We start from the raw sequence: 13,842 nt of genomic DNA, 5'->3' as shown, positions 1-13,842 counted from the left end.
GATTTAGTAAAAAATAAAAATAAAAATACATCTTAAACTAAGTTTACATTAGATATAAAGTTCAAACCATATAGCACGATAGCGAACAATTCATGTAAATCTTGATATAAGACCAGATGATCGCACGCAAGCACATTCGCAACACATGGACTATTTTGAGTCATTAACCTTCTGAATATCTTTGTCTAGATTTGATATGAAAGATTGGGTCTTTGCAACATACCAGGGTTAGATTTTGACGAAGATTAGGTCTCTAGCTTCTCTATCATTCTAAGGCAGCAACCTGAAACACATTTTGGTGTCTTAGAATGGGGAAGGTTATAGCTTCATTGAGAGACTCCATTGAGGAATGTATAGCATACTAAACCCAATGGAGGAAATGGATAGTTTGAGGACTTCATTGAAGATTTGCGTATAGGTTGAGAACCAATATGAGTTTTTCTTATTGTTGTTGTCTTAGTTTGAAATGGTAGCTCAGTTGTTGTCTTAGTTTGAAACGGTAGCTCTTCTCTCCTTTTCTTGCCTTAATGATGTAATAAATTCAGGCAACGTTGTTACTTAGGTCGAAAGATACAGAGGGTTGTTGTTGGCCGGCTTTATGGGTAGCAAGAAACATATTTTTGTTCCCATCAGAGTGCTTGAAAGTCACTCATCCATTGCATTTCTATGGCAGTTGGTGGTTAGCTGCAAACACCAGAAAATTGATTATATGTAATAGTCCTCTTCTTGTCCTTGAAGGACTGAACAAGTTTAGTCAAAGTGCCAGAAGCAGTTTATTAGGAAGTAAACATACTTGAAACAGTAATGAAGGTTCTCAATGTTTGCTGAACCTGGCAGGAACTTGAAAGGCATAGGATCTCTGATTCATTTGTATTGTGCACCAAATGCTAGATGCCCTACAGCTTGTCATGGTAAAGTTCAATTCTAACAAGCAGAAATCTATTCTAAGTTTCAGTTACCATCCTTAAGCCCTCCTCTGAATGAGAAAGCTTCCTTTTCAGGATCTCATTCTCCTTTCTCAGCTTCATAATCTTCTGTTTTAGTGTTTCAACAAGTCGACTGGAAGCCAAATCTTGCTGCTGTTCAACCCGCTTTGTTTTGCTAATCAGCACTGCAATTCACCAGATACAGATAAACCATTCGCATCATGGCATGCCAAAGGAAACTCAGTTACTCGGAAGAAACATTTTGAGCAAGAAAACAAGTACGAAGTTATTCAGAACCATTTAAATGTATTAGGCACAGAAAGATAAGACACTTACATTCCTTTTCCAAACCCTGGAGTTTCTTATTCAACTCATTTTTCTCTTCTTGTTCAACCATGAGGCAGTCCTTCAGATCCTGAAGCTCAAGATGATCTGTCACAGAATGATCAGCAAAGTTTACTATTCCTTTGGTATAATAAAATCCAACTACCAAGTTCAAGAATTCTTGACAAATTATGAACCTCACATTTTGATTCCACCTCGAAAGCTACACGGTCCAACCTGTTTGCTAGAGTTTGCATATGAGCTTTATGCGCTGCTAAATCTTGGCGGAGGTGAGTCACAGTTGCTTCATTTGTTTCCTTCCCAAGTAGAAACCCTCTAACATGCATAATCATCACGCAGAAAAGAACAGTCATCTCGGAGGAAAGTAATTGAATCATCCCCCAGAATTAGACAAGCTACCTGATTTGGTCCTCTAATTCTCCAACCTTAGTCGTGTAGTCTTTCTTAAGCAATTCCACTGCCTTTTTATGCTCCTGCCCACATATTTTAACATCTTAATCCTGGTATACAATGTTCATCATGCAATCAGATAGTGTATGTTCTACATGAAACCATCTCCATCCCATCACAAATTATCATCGCCAAAGAAATTGAGCTCCAAATTACCCCAGTTATGAGTACCCTATCAACCATGACATGGTAGATTCCATTGATGGGTTCCATTCTCATACAAAATTATTCGGGAAACTCATTCGGGATTGAATTATACATTTCACAACAAAATGTCATCTCTTGAAGAAATTTGGCTCCAAATTACTTGAGTTATGAGTAACGCTATTTCTCGAAATAGCCACTCTGAACGAGTTTCCCGAAAATATGAACCATCGCGTCGGGGATTCAACTGGCAGGTCCCATTCCCACATGAAATTACTCGAGAAATCCATCCAAGATTGAATTATCCATTTCACAACAAATTATCATCTCTCAAAGAAATTAAACTCCAAATTACTCTCTAGTTATAAGTAACGCTATTCTTCTCAAAATAGCCACATTGAACTAATTCCCTCAATAATATCAACCATAATAGGTGGATTCAACTGATGGATCCCATTCCCACATCACACCACCCATAACGGGTTGACATTATTCAAGAAACTCATTCAGGATTGAATCACACATCGTATGGTAATGTAATGCTTCAACATAGCACTTTGATCTACTCACAATCAACAGGAGACTCGAGGCATCAATAATCATGAAATTAACTTACATCCTCTTTATTAATCAGCTCATCTCTCGATCTTTTTAGCTCCTCATTCAAGCTTACACATTTCGTACGGCGCTCAAGCTGTACTCACATAAATTCAAGCAATAAAAAATTTAATTAGTTTTTTATTTTTATCAATCAATTCTGCTTGAAACTTGTAGTGATTAAAAAACTAAGCAACATATAAAAAAAAACTTGCTTTAATAATTAACAAAATTGCACGTACCTCTTCAGCTAGATTGTTCAAAGATCCTGTGTACAGCTTCCTAAGTCTCTCATTTTCTGCAGATAAGAATAAGAATAAGAATAAGAATACTCAACAAATAAAAAAGCGATTAAGAGAGTGATTAAGCAGTAATTAAGAAAAGAAGAAAAGAAAAAAGGCGATTGAGAGAGAGATTAAGCAGTAATTAAGAAGAGGAACACCTTGATTAAGAGATTTGCAAGTGAACTCGAGTGCTTCTGTTTTCTTAGTCTCTGCATTCAAATTTGATCTCAGAGTTTGAATTTCCGTGATACCGTTCTTGAAATCCTTCAGAAAAATAAATAAATAAATAAATTTTCATTTCGATTTTCTCGTGCTTTCTCCAACCAAACAGAAAGGAGATTTTTTAGTGCCTCGTAAATGTGATCGAAGGAAGCCTATAAATATATTTATCATAACCCAATTATGGGTTATTTCCTAAAAATCACTTTTTTTTTTCAAAATAAAATAAAATAAAGAAAAAAGAAAATAAATCTCCGTCTAATAGATAGTTAGTTATTGTGTGTGTTTATAATTATACATACGGGCCATTCGTAATTTAAATGGGTTGGGTTGGGCTTTATTTTTTGGCAAGGTTTCTTTATCTGGGCCTTATTAAAACAAGCAGCCCTTTCTACAGCTTAATGGTTTTTTTTTTTTTTGCAAGTTTTTATTCTAAATTATTTTTTTTGTCAATTGTTTTTGAAAAATATTTTTATTTATTAACTAGAATTTTCGTTAGAATCAATTAACAGATCCTTTAAGCTATATGCAAAATCCTGTAATTTGTTATAGAAAAAGTGCAATTTAAATAAAAATATAGATTTCTAATTAAAAATTTATAAAAATTTAAGAATAAAATTGATAAAAAAAATTATTTGATAGATAATCTGATATTAGTGGTATAATTGAGGGCATTGATGTAAAACTTACTCTGACCATTTAAGTTAATGACTTATCAATCCATAACCTAGCTCCAGTAAGATTTTATATCAAATTATATTTGAAAATGACCTGATTTATTTGTTAGGTTAATTTATAATATTATCAACTCAGTTTAATTTTCGTAAATATATTTTTTATTTTTAAAAAATAAAAAGATATTTTTTTAAATTGATTTGGATTTCTAGCTTAACCACTTGAAATATGACATGTTTTATAGCAATATCTAAGGTTTTGATTTTTTACTTTTTTTAAATTCAAGATTTTAGATATGTTTGAAATTATAATAACAGTTATAGTTTAAAATATTTTTTCTTTAAAAATATATTAAAATATATATATTTTTAATTTTTAAAAATTATTTTTAATATCAACATGTTAAAATGATTTAAAAACATAAAAAAATTTCATTTAAAAAAATTAAAATTTTAAAAAACATGGTTTGAGTTACGTCCTAAAACTCTCTTCCTCGTAAACACTAATATTGATTGACTTAATATAATTGCTTGTTGGTCATAAAAATAACTTAGCTCTATTATACTACTGATTGATGTTGATTGGATGAGTTTTCATCAAACCAAATTTAATGGTGAATTTTAAACCCCCCGTCACATATTTATTGGGTTTGATTAATTTTAAAATCACAATAGAAATTAATTGTTGATATTTTTTATAAGTTTTATTGATTTAAAACTTCAAAAATTTTAGTTTTGGATTATATTCATTACTTATAACTCTTTTAGTTATAAGCCATAACTTGTTTTGACCTTATAGCCTGCATGTCATAACGTTTGTTGCATAATTAATTAACCTGGTCTAGCTTTGAGAGTCGACCCCAAATCTATTTTTTGATATGAGTTAGGTTAAAATAAATTCAACTTAAAATTAATCTAGTTGATTTAATGTATTAAAATATGTCATGATGAAAATTAGTTTGATATTTTTTAATTTTTTTTAAATAATATCATTTGAATTTTTTTATTAAAAATCATTAAAATAATATCATTTTAAATAAATATTCATAACTTTATATTTAATTATTGAATCGAGTTCAAATTTTCTAAAACAATTCTCTGGGCTATACAGTGAAAAGGTTGGGAAGACCATGTACAAACGTCTGTCAGATAATGTTTCAATCATTTTTGTTATTATTCAAGTTAATTTTAAATTCTTAGCTTAATTTTTTAAAACTCATGTTATTTTTTATTTAAATTAAGATTTTGATTATATCTAATATATAAAACTCGATTTAAGACTTGTTTAAGATGTTTTTGCCATGTTTCTTTCTCTTTTTTTTTTTTTTATGAAAATATGGTCTTTCTTTGTTGTTTGATTCCTATTTTTTGATGTTTGCTTGGGTCATCAAATCTGTAGTAATGCTACTGTCTCAGCTGTAAGTTATCGTGTTGACAGCAGGATAAACAATGCTTGGAGAAGGCGTGCTTCTTGTATATGTAATCTCATATTATTAATGTGGCTGAACTGTATTCAAGCAGGTTTCATGGCAAATGATTATATAGCTACCTAGGGTGACTCTTGTCTCTTGGTGTTTAGATTGTTCGAAAAAACATGGGAGCATAAGGTAAAAATTGTTTTTTTGTGATTGTCTATAATATACATTTTCTGCTGGGAGACTATCCTATAATATCATCAGATTAATCTTGCCATTGTTGTTGGCATATAGTCTGCCTCTCAGCTTGTTTAGAAACTCCAAGTGAGGTTTATATATATATATATGCTATTGTTAAGAAAAATAAAAGATAGAATTGAAAACCAAAAAAAATTAAAATAAATGAAACCTTCTTAATCAGTCAATTTTTTATTTATTAAATTGAATATTTGAATTAAATTATGCGTATCTTAATTATTTTCATAAATTTTAAAATTGACAATAATATAAGTTTTTAGTAAGATAAGAAAATTCAAATTTATAATCATTAAAATATAAACTTAAAATTTAATAAGTTAAGCGGATTCAACCAATTAAAATTCTTGTAAAACCAAGAGGTGTTAGGTTTTTATTTATAATAATAATGATAATAATAATAATAAATGATGTTTATATTTTAATATTGATTGATTTTAAATATTTTAATGATATTCTGATGTTTTAGAAAATCGGTTTGAATGTTATTTAACAAAAACAGATTGAATATAATATAATAATAGTACCAATTAAAACATTATATAATTAGGCAATTGTTTGATTGCTATTACGCGGGTGGTCTATGCTTTCTCTTACGTTGTTTTTTTTAAAATTATAATAAACAATAATCATTCTTAAAACATTATAATATTTGCCAAAACTAATGTAAAAGATATCTCTTAAAGATTTGGCAAGGTTTTATTATAATGATCATATAGTACGCAATTTTAGAGTAATAATATGTTTATTTTTTTGGGTTTTGCAAAGTTTATATTTATTCATTTAAATCTTTGTGTTTCTTTTATATATGAATCATATACATTGGATCTTTACTGCTTAAGGAGTCCATATGCATTTTGAAAATACATGTAACTTTTTTTTTTTGGAAATATATACATTTCTTTCTTTAATTTATTGAATTTCAATTTATTATTTTATGTTTTTGTATTCTCATTTACGGATTTTTTTTTATTTTTTATAACATTTTATTATGTTAATAATATTAAAAATAAAAATAATTCACATGTATCTATCACACATTGAGTAAAATATGTCCATACTCACCATCAATCCATAGTCACTCTAATATTTCAATTAAATGATTAATCAATTTTAATCAAAATCACTTTTACTTTGCCATCCTACGATGACATAAATGAAAAGAATACATCTACAATGATTGTACAAATTAGTTGGCATAAAGCGTAAATGCTTGAAAATCAGGAATATTATCCAGCAGCACCCTACTCCTCAAAGCATGCTCCCATGGTGGTGCCAAAATATCCTAGTCTTCCTTTTCTTGTCCAGAACAACAAACCTTAAAAGCTAGTTGACAAAACAACAGGATCCTAACTCCTTCCATTTGTTTTCATACAGCCTTGGGAATTACTCAAACACATCAAACCTGGCAAGAAATTAATATGGGAGAAACTTTCAGTGAAAATGATGAAAAAAATCTATAGTTTTTGGCTAGAACATTTTCTCACTGATTAATTTCAGCCCTACTGCACATGACATTAAATTCCTAAATATAGTTGTTGAGGGCCTCAGTCTGCCTTGGTTCCATCTACTCATCTAAAATCCTTGTGACCTCCGAATCTACAGCACAGAGCCTTTAACATTGTCTTCTTATAAGGCCATTAGCTCTTTCTTGCTTATTGTCTTCTTATTTGTACGTCCGTTTGGATCACATTGTCTAATCTCAATTATGTCTGGACTAAAATCGATAAAGTTTTGATCTGAATTGATAATCAAGTAATACGTTAGGAGCGACATTGAGGTTTTCCATTAGAAATCCACAATATGATACAAGCATTGCACAGTTACATTAATGGCATCAGATGTAATGCTAGCTAGACGAGTACTTGTACAGCAGGTAGGCGGCAACTTGGATTGCAAGACAAAATCAAATAGCCAGTAATTGAGAGATTCCACTGCATCAATGCTTGTCATCTACAGAACAAGCCGGCACAGGCAGATGAAGACATCAAGAATCACAGATTTGACAACGTACAAAGATAGCGGTCCTAGGTATCATATATTCAGTTGATGGTCCCAAGAAATCTTGTTTTTAGTACTAGCTAGATAATTCCAGGTGTTTGGAAAAAACAAGAAGAGTAAATAGAAAATCTTACTATATAATATAAATCAATGTCTTACAGTATGTCAAGAACACATTAATAACATACAGTGCATTTTAATAATATTATAACAAAAAAAAAAGATCACATTTATAACATACAGTGCATTTTAATGTTGCGACAGAGGTTAAGCTAAGGTTAAAAGTGCTGAGAGCTCCTTCAAAAGGCAGCTTCTAACAGTATCTTCACTTCAGAAGTCCTAACACAGCAACCCTGATTGTTTGTACTGATATATAACTTGAAAGAACATCAAGAGAAATTAGCAGGAAATAGTTGCTGAAGAATGGAAGAGCTTAGTTCAGAATCAGAGAAGAGAGGAGAACCATTCAGCAAGGATGAAGTCGAGCAAAAAGCAAGTAGTATGCCATCTGGGTCGTTGCGGACTGTGTTGAAGCATTCAGATTGGAAGGATGTTCTGTTGATGGCACTTGGGTCAATAGGGAGTGTTGCAGATGGATCAAGCATGTCATTGATCATGATAATTCTCAGTGACCTCATGAACAGTTACGGCGGTTCATCTGTCACCATCGAAGACATAAACAAGGTTGGATCACAGACACATTACTCGTCTTTGGAGTTATATTAAAAGAAAAAACATCAGAAAAAATGGTATCTATGTAGAAAGTTAATGACCCTTTTGTACATGGTAACAATGCAGTTTGCTTTGTCCTTAACTTATGTTGCTGTTGGTGTGGCTTCAGGGTCATTTCTAGGTACTTTTCTCCCTTTTGCTTACATAAAAACACATAGAGCTTATGTGAGATGATTTGCAGATACTATAAAATATGCGTGATCCACTCATTCTGTATTGGTCTTTGATCATCAACAGAAGGATTCTGTTGGGCACGCACGGCAGAAAGGCAAACTTTTCGACTTCGCAGACAATATTTACAAGCTGTTTTGCGGCAAGATGTTGGATTCTTTGATAAAAATCAGGGCCTATCCCTCACGTCTCAAATAGTTTCCAATATATCAATTGACACGCTAACCATACAAGGAGTTCTTACTGAGAAGGTGCATGCACTACCCTCATTTAACAAAAAAAAGTTCCTGCTTCTTCTCTTATTTTGTTTCCTGTAGCATGCCTACTTTGACATAGCATTTGAATAACAGATTGCCAATTTCATCTCAAACATAACAATGTTCATCACGGGCCAACTAGCTGCTTTATACCTCAGCTGGAGACTAGCTATGGTTGCAATCCCAGCATTGCTAATGTTAATCATTCCAGGATTAGTATACGGGAAGCTCCTAGGTGAGGTTGGAAAAATGATACAAGAAGCATATGAAGTTGCAGGGGTGATGGTAGAGCAAGCGGTGTCATCAATCAGGACTGTTTATTCATATGGTGGAGAGGAGAAGACAGCTGAGGACTATAAGATTGCATTACAACCAACTCTTAAGCTGGGGATCAAACAAGGACTGCTGAAAGGTATGGCCATTGGTACTATTGGCATTACATTTGCAGTGTGGGCACTTCAGGGCTGGTATGGAAGTACCCTGATCATAAATAAAGGAGCCAAAGGTGGAAATGTTTTTGTTGCTGGAGTATGCGTTATATATGGAGGACTGTAAGTTCACTACACTTCTAATATTTTTCCCCTTGAAAGTAGACTACAAGGAGCATGATCATCATAGGCAATAGGGGCTGGTACAGAACCCGAAAAACTTTCCATATTAGCAGTCAATATCAAAGAAGAAAACGGAAAATTTCAGCTTCTTCAGAAAAATGCAAAGAGCAAATGCCTTTTTAAGTAGAGATATTTTAAGAGCAATGTCCTGATGAACTTAATTTGGAAGTTGCACTCATAGCCGCCAAAAGTTCTTTCACTTTCTTTTCAGAATATAACAATTGAAATTAATACTATATAAACCTTGCAGTGCTCTAGGGGCTTCTCTAATCAATGTGAAGTACTTCATAGAGGCAAACATGGCTGCTTCTCAGATATTTAAGATGATCTATCGAGTCCCAGAGATTGATCCCGCAGATGAACGGGGGAAAACCATGTCAGATGTTAAAGGTGAAGTGGAATTTCGAGACATAGACTTCGAGTATCCTTCTAGACCAGGGAGCTTGGTACTGAGCAAGTTTAATCTTAAAGTCATGGCTAGTCAGACTGTTGGTTTGGTAGGCAAAAGTGGGTCAGGCAAATCAACAGTCGTAAATTTGCTGGAGAGGTTTTATGAACCACTTAGGGGAGATATTCTCCTAGATGGTATTGACATAAAGAGCCTTCAGCTGAAATGGCTGCGAAGTCAAATCGGGCTTGTAAGCCAGGAGCCTGTACTTTTTGCAACCTCAATCACAGAAAACATTCTTTTCGGAAAAGAGGAGGCTTCCATGGAAGAGGTCATCGGAGCAGCCAAAGCTGCTAATGCACACAACTTCATCCATAAACTACCTGAAGGATATAACACTATGGTAAGTCCTTATATAGGGTTAGCTCTGATGTTATAAATCTGTTAATACTCCCCGTAACCATTTCTCTACTAACTTCACATCATCATCTTGATAATTCTCCGCTGTCAATCTTACTATAACTTGTTACTCGTCGAGGTAAAAAAGAATGAGAAGGTACTGATAGATAGGTCAATGCCACATACTTTACAGGTGGGGCAATTGGGAGCTCATATGTCTGAAGGGCAGAAACAAAGGATTTCCATTGCAAGAGCACTATTAAGGGACCCAAGAATTCTTCTTCTTGATGAAGCAACGAGTGCACTGGATTCGCATTCTGAAAACGCTGTCCAGAATTCTTTAAACCAGGCCTCCGCAGGACGATCTACTATTATCATTTCACACCGCCAGTCTACTCTCCGAAACGCTGATGTAATTGCTGTTATTCAATCTGGACAGGTGGTCGAGTTTGGCTCTCATGACCAACTTATGGAAAACCGAAGTGGTGCTTATGCAGTAATGGTGCAGCTACAGAGAACATACATGGCCGACAGTGTTATATCAGAAGATACTCAGGAGTATGGCAGCTCCGTTGCTTTGGACAATGGAATGAATGGGGCAGAGGAAACAGTGGACACATCACTGTCTCGAAGTTTCAGTCGCTGTATGAAAACAAATCAGCAGAAAGAGGATAATTACAGTCCCCCATCTTTATGGCAACTTATAAGCATGGCAGCACCGGAATGGAAGTCATCTCTAATAGGTTGCATTGCAGCTGTAGGCTACGGATTAATTCAACCTCTGCACTCATTCTGTATGGCAGCACTTTTATCAGTATACTTTACAAATGATCATAGCGAGATAAGGTCTCAAACAAGAATCTATTGCTTTGCGTTTTTAGCCTTTGCAGTCTTTACTATCCTGACAAATGTGATTCAGCATTACTATTTTGGGATAACGGGAGAGAGCTTGACGAAAAGACTTAGGGAGGAAATTTTTCATAAAATCTTAACGTTTGAGATTGAGTGGTTCGATCAAGAAAACAACAGCACCGGTGCTGTATGTTCGAGATTGGCCACGGATGCAGCCACAGTGAGAAATCTTGTTGTTGATCGCTTGTCATTTCTGACTCAGGCGACATCAGCAGCAACTTTGGCTGTTGTTTTAGGTTTAGTGTTGTCGTGGCGGCTTGCACTAGTAGCCATTGCTCTACAGCCCTGTATCATTGCTGCCTTCTATCTAAGAGTGATGACAATGCGAACAATGTCTAAGAAAATACTTAAAGCACAGAACAGGAGCAGTAACTTAGCTAGCGAGGCAGTTGGGAACCACAGAACTATTTCAGCATTCTGCTCCCAAGAGAAGGTCTTGAAACTATATGAGCTTACACAGGTAAGCTCCAAGAAAGAAAGCCGCAAGCAATCTTGGTACGCAGGACTTGGATTGTTCATCTCCCAGTTCCTTACAAGTGCTCTCACAGCTCTGATTTTCTGGTATGGTGGGAGGCTGTTATTCAATCAAAAGATCACAGCCAAGCACCTCTTTCAAACATTTTTCATTCTGGTATCAACAGGCAGAATTATAGCTGAGGGTGCAAGTATGACAGCAGACCTATCAAAAGGCACCAGCGCGTTGAAGTCGGTTTTTAAGATTCTGCAAAGAGATACTAAAATGGAACCAGAAAACTCAGATGCTATTAAGCCAGAGAATTTCAATGGAGACATAGAGTTCAAACAGGTGTATTTCTCCTACCTGGAAAGACCGGAACAGATCATCTTGAGGGGTTTAAGCCTAAAAATTGAAGCTCAAAAGGTTGTTGGACTGGTTGGAAGAAGTGGATCTGGAAAATCCACCATCATCAGATTAATTGAGAGATTTTATGACACAGCGAGTGGTTCAGTTGAAATTGATGGAGTTGACATCAAATGCTATAACTTGAGGGCTTTGAGGTCAAATATAGCATTAGTAAGTCAGGAACCAACTCTTTTCTCAGGAAAAATCCGAGACAACATTGCATATGCAAGAGAGAATGCAACTGAAGCTGAGATAATTGAAGCAGCAACCACTGCAAATGCTCATGACTTTATAAGGTTCGTTTATAACTTACCTCCATCTTTTCTAATATTCTGTGTCTCTTATCGGTTCAAATCTAAATTTTCAAAACCTACTAATTTTATAAGCAGCTCCTTGAAGGATGGATACGAGACCCACTGCGGAGAAAGAGGTGTGCAACTATCGGGAGGGCAAAAGCAAAGGATCGCACTCGCTCGAGCCTTGCTGAAAAATCCTGCAATATTGCTTTTGGATGAGGCAACAAGTGCACTGGACGTCAATTCAGAGAAACTTGTTCGAGAGGCACTAGAGAGGACCATGTTTGGAAGGACATGTCTAGTTGTGGCTCATCGACTATCTACCATTCAGAAGGCAGACAAAATAGTAGTGATTGACAAAGGGAGGATCGTCGAAGAGGGGAATCACAGCAGCCTGCTTTCTGAAGGAACAAAGGGTGCATATTACTCACTAGTAAAACTCCAACAACTTTCGGAGCTACCAACGTTTGAAGAACAGCCTTAAAATTCTGGAACTGTCTGCTAGCAGTGGATCACAGTAAAAGGCATAACTGGGACATCTTAAACAGCCTTTTTAATTTTTATGCAGATGGTTAAGCACTTTTGATTTGTGAACGTTTTTCTGCTGTTATCATTTTGTGTCTTGGTTACAGAAGTAAAATGGGGAAAAGAATTTAGCCTGGCAGGAATGGTTGTCTTTGACTTTGACTTGTGACTCATCTCCTAGACCAGTATAGCCTCCATAAGGTAAAGCCTAGCAAGGCTGCTACTGCGGAGTTCCAAATACACGGGCCTCTTGCCTATGCTTGGAGAAATTTATAAGGCAATGTCAAGTCTTGAATTCTTTCAGACAAAGCTACTACCCTAAATTCTCAATGTCTGTCATTTTTAACTCTTATCATGGTTTTCACATTGAACCTCAGGGGACGCTCAAGCGGGTTTTTCGAAAGACGAACATACCGCAGCTTGGCTTTTAACATCAAGTTGAACACATATTTTGAATCACAATCAGATGAAAAAATTGGAGATGTCTTAAAATGGCAATATGCAACAATAACATAAACAGAAGAACAAGAACATGTAACATGATCTGATTAAGATATGAGATCTCATCAGTACCTGTAATCAAGCCATCTTGACTGGTGAAACTCCCATGAGATTTGTTCATCAAGCTTGATCAGCTTCTCATCATCAAGGCGCTTCCACGTGTTGACCTTCTCTACTGCCACTCGAGACTTCTGATCACCCTTCTCAAGCCTCTGCCAAGATTTTAATATCAGTTCCTGTTCCTGTTAATTTTTTATCTGCAACATGTCAAGAAAATTCCAAATTTCTTGATACCAAGTTTTGCTGCAATCAAGAGCAGTCTTCATAGAGGAAATTCCTAGTTCCATTAGCAATGAGAAACAAGAATTCAAATCAACAAGAGGGTTATTCAGTTTGATCATGAACATGTGATCAGGCCAATTCCCAAGTCCTATATGAACTTCAAGTGAGATCATCATCATCATATAGATAAATCTATTCTTAACCAAAAAATGCTATCATTTACTTACCAGTCAGAGACAATCATCACAACAAAACCCTTTTTCTGTTTTATCAAGAAAGAGATTACAAGAACCAAAACAGGATATATAGAACCTGGATTCCTGAAGGTGCCATAAAAAAAACTGAAGCAGCTGAGAGGAAGACAAAAGGATCTTTTAAATATTTTGTGAGCAGGGCGTCTGGAGAAATCACAAGAATGGGAAGCCTCGGTGCCCAAAGATCGTACTTGTGTTCATGCGACTCAAAAGTTAGTGAAAACCGTCTCAACTCTTATCATTTTCCTTTTTGTCTAATGCATCAGAAGTAGATGCAGTCCCGAAGGGCATCATGCTTGCTTGTCCCTCTATGCTTGCTGGTCCTTCTATAAATAATCACTT

General features: G+C 34.9%; 3 protein-coding genes and 1 long non-coding RNA gene across 6 annotated transcripts; 2 read left to right on the top strand and 2 right to left on the bottom strand.

The window, feature by feature from the left end:
• Nucleotides 1-701: 701 nt before the first annotated feature.
• On the bottom strand, nucleotides 702-3,034 carry LOC105121309 (4/1 protein short form protein; the record flags this gene model as incomplete). The annotated part of the gene is made up of 7 exons (XM_011019905.1): nucleotides 702-1,111; nucleotides 1,263-1,358; nucleotides 1,453-1,586; nucleotides 1,671-1,744; nucleotides 2,482-2,559; nucleotides 2,705-2,760; nucleotides 2,905-3,034. Coding segments are annotated over 7 exons (735 nt in total), but the record flags the coding sequence as incomplete, so codon positions are not given.
• Nucleotides 3,035-7,470: 4,436 nt separating this feature from the next.
• Nucleotides 7,471-13,839, bottom strand: LOC105120945 (uncharacterized). Of its 3 annotated transcripts, XR_841451.1 has the most exons (4): nucleotides 13,259-13,839; nucleotides 13,037-13,176; nucleotides 8,084-8,181; nucleotides 7,471-7,968 (listed from the first exon to the last, which is right to left on the bottom strand). It is a non-coding gene; the product is annotated as an uncharacterized LOC105120945 (long non-coding RNA). The 3 variants fall into 3 exon arrangements; XR_841449.1 differs by having other exon boundaries at nucleotides 13,037-13,839; XR_841450.1 differs by having other exon boundaries at nucleotides 8,084-8,175; nucleotides 13,037-13,839.
• On the top strand, nucleotides 8,383-9,036 carry LOC105120943 (ABC transporter B family member 15-like). Its single transcript, XM_011019378.1, has one exon. The coding sequence runs from the start codon at nucleotides 8,591-8,593 to the stop codon at nucleotides 9,023-9,025; it is 435 nt and encodes a 144-aa protein (XP_011017680.1). The 5' UTR covers nucleotides 8,383-8,590; the 3' UTR covers nucleotides 9,026-9,036.
• Nucleotides 9,362-12,865, top strand: LOC105120944 (putative multidrug resistance protein). Its single transcript, XM_011019380.1, has 3 exons — nucleotides 9,362-9,872; nucleotides 10,062-11,938; nucleotides 12,032-12,865. Exons 1-3 carry the CDS (start codon nucleotides 9,381-9,383, stop codon nucleotides 12,420-12,422), a joined length of 2,760 nt encoding a protein of 919 aa, XP_011017682.1. The 5' UTR covers nucleotides 9,362-9,380; the 3' UTR covers nucleotides 12,423-12,865.
• Nucleotides 13,840-13,842: the final 3 nt, after the last annotated feature.

This window comes from Populus euphratica, unplaced genomic scaffold, assembly GCF_000495115.2.
Source record: "Populus euphratica unplaced genomic scaffold, PopEup_1.0 scaffold31.1, whole genome shotgun sequence".
NCBI lineage: Eukaryota > Viridiplantae > Streptophyta > Magnoliopsida > Malpighiales > Salicaceae > Populus > Populus euphratica.
Note: the sequence above shows the minus strand (reverse complement) of the source record. Positions and strands in the feature narration are given on the sequence as shown.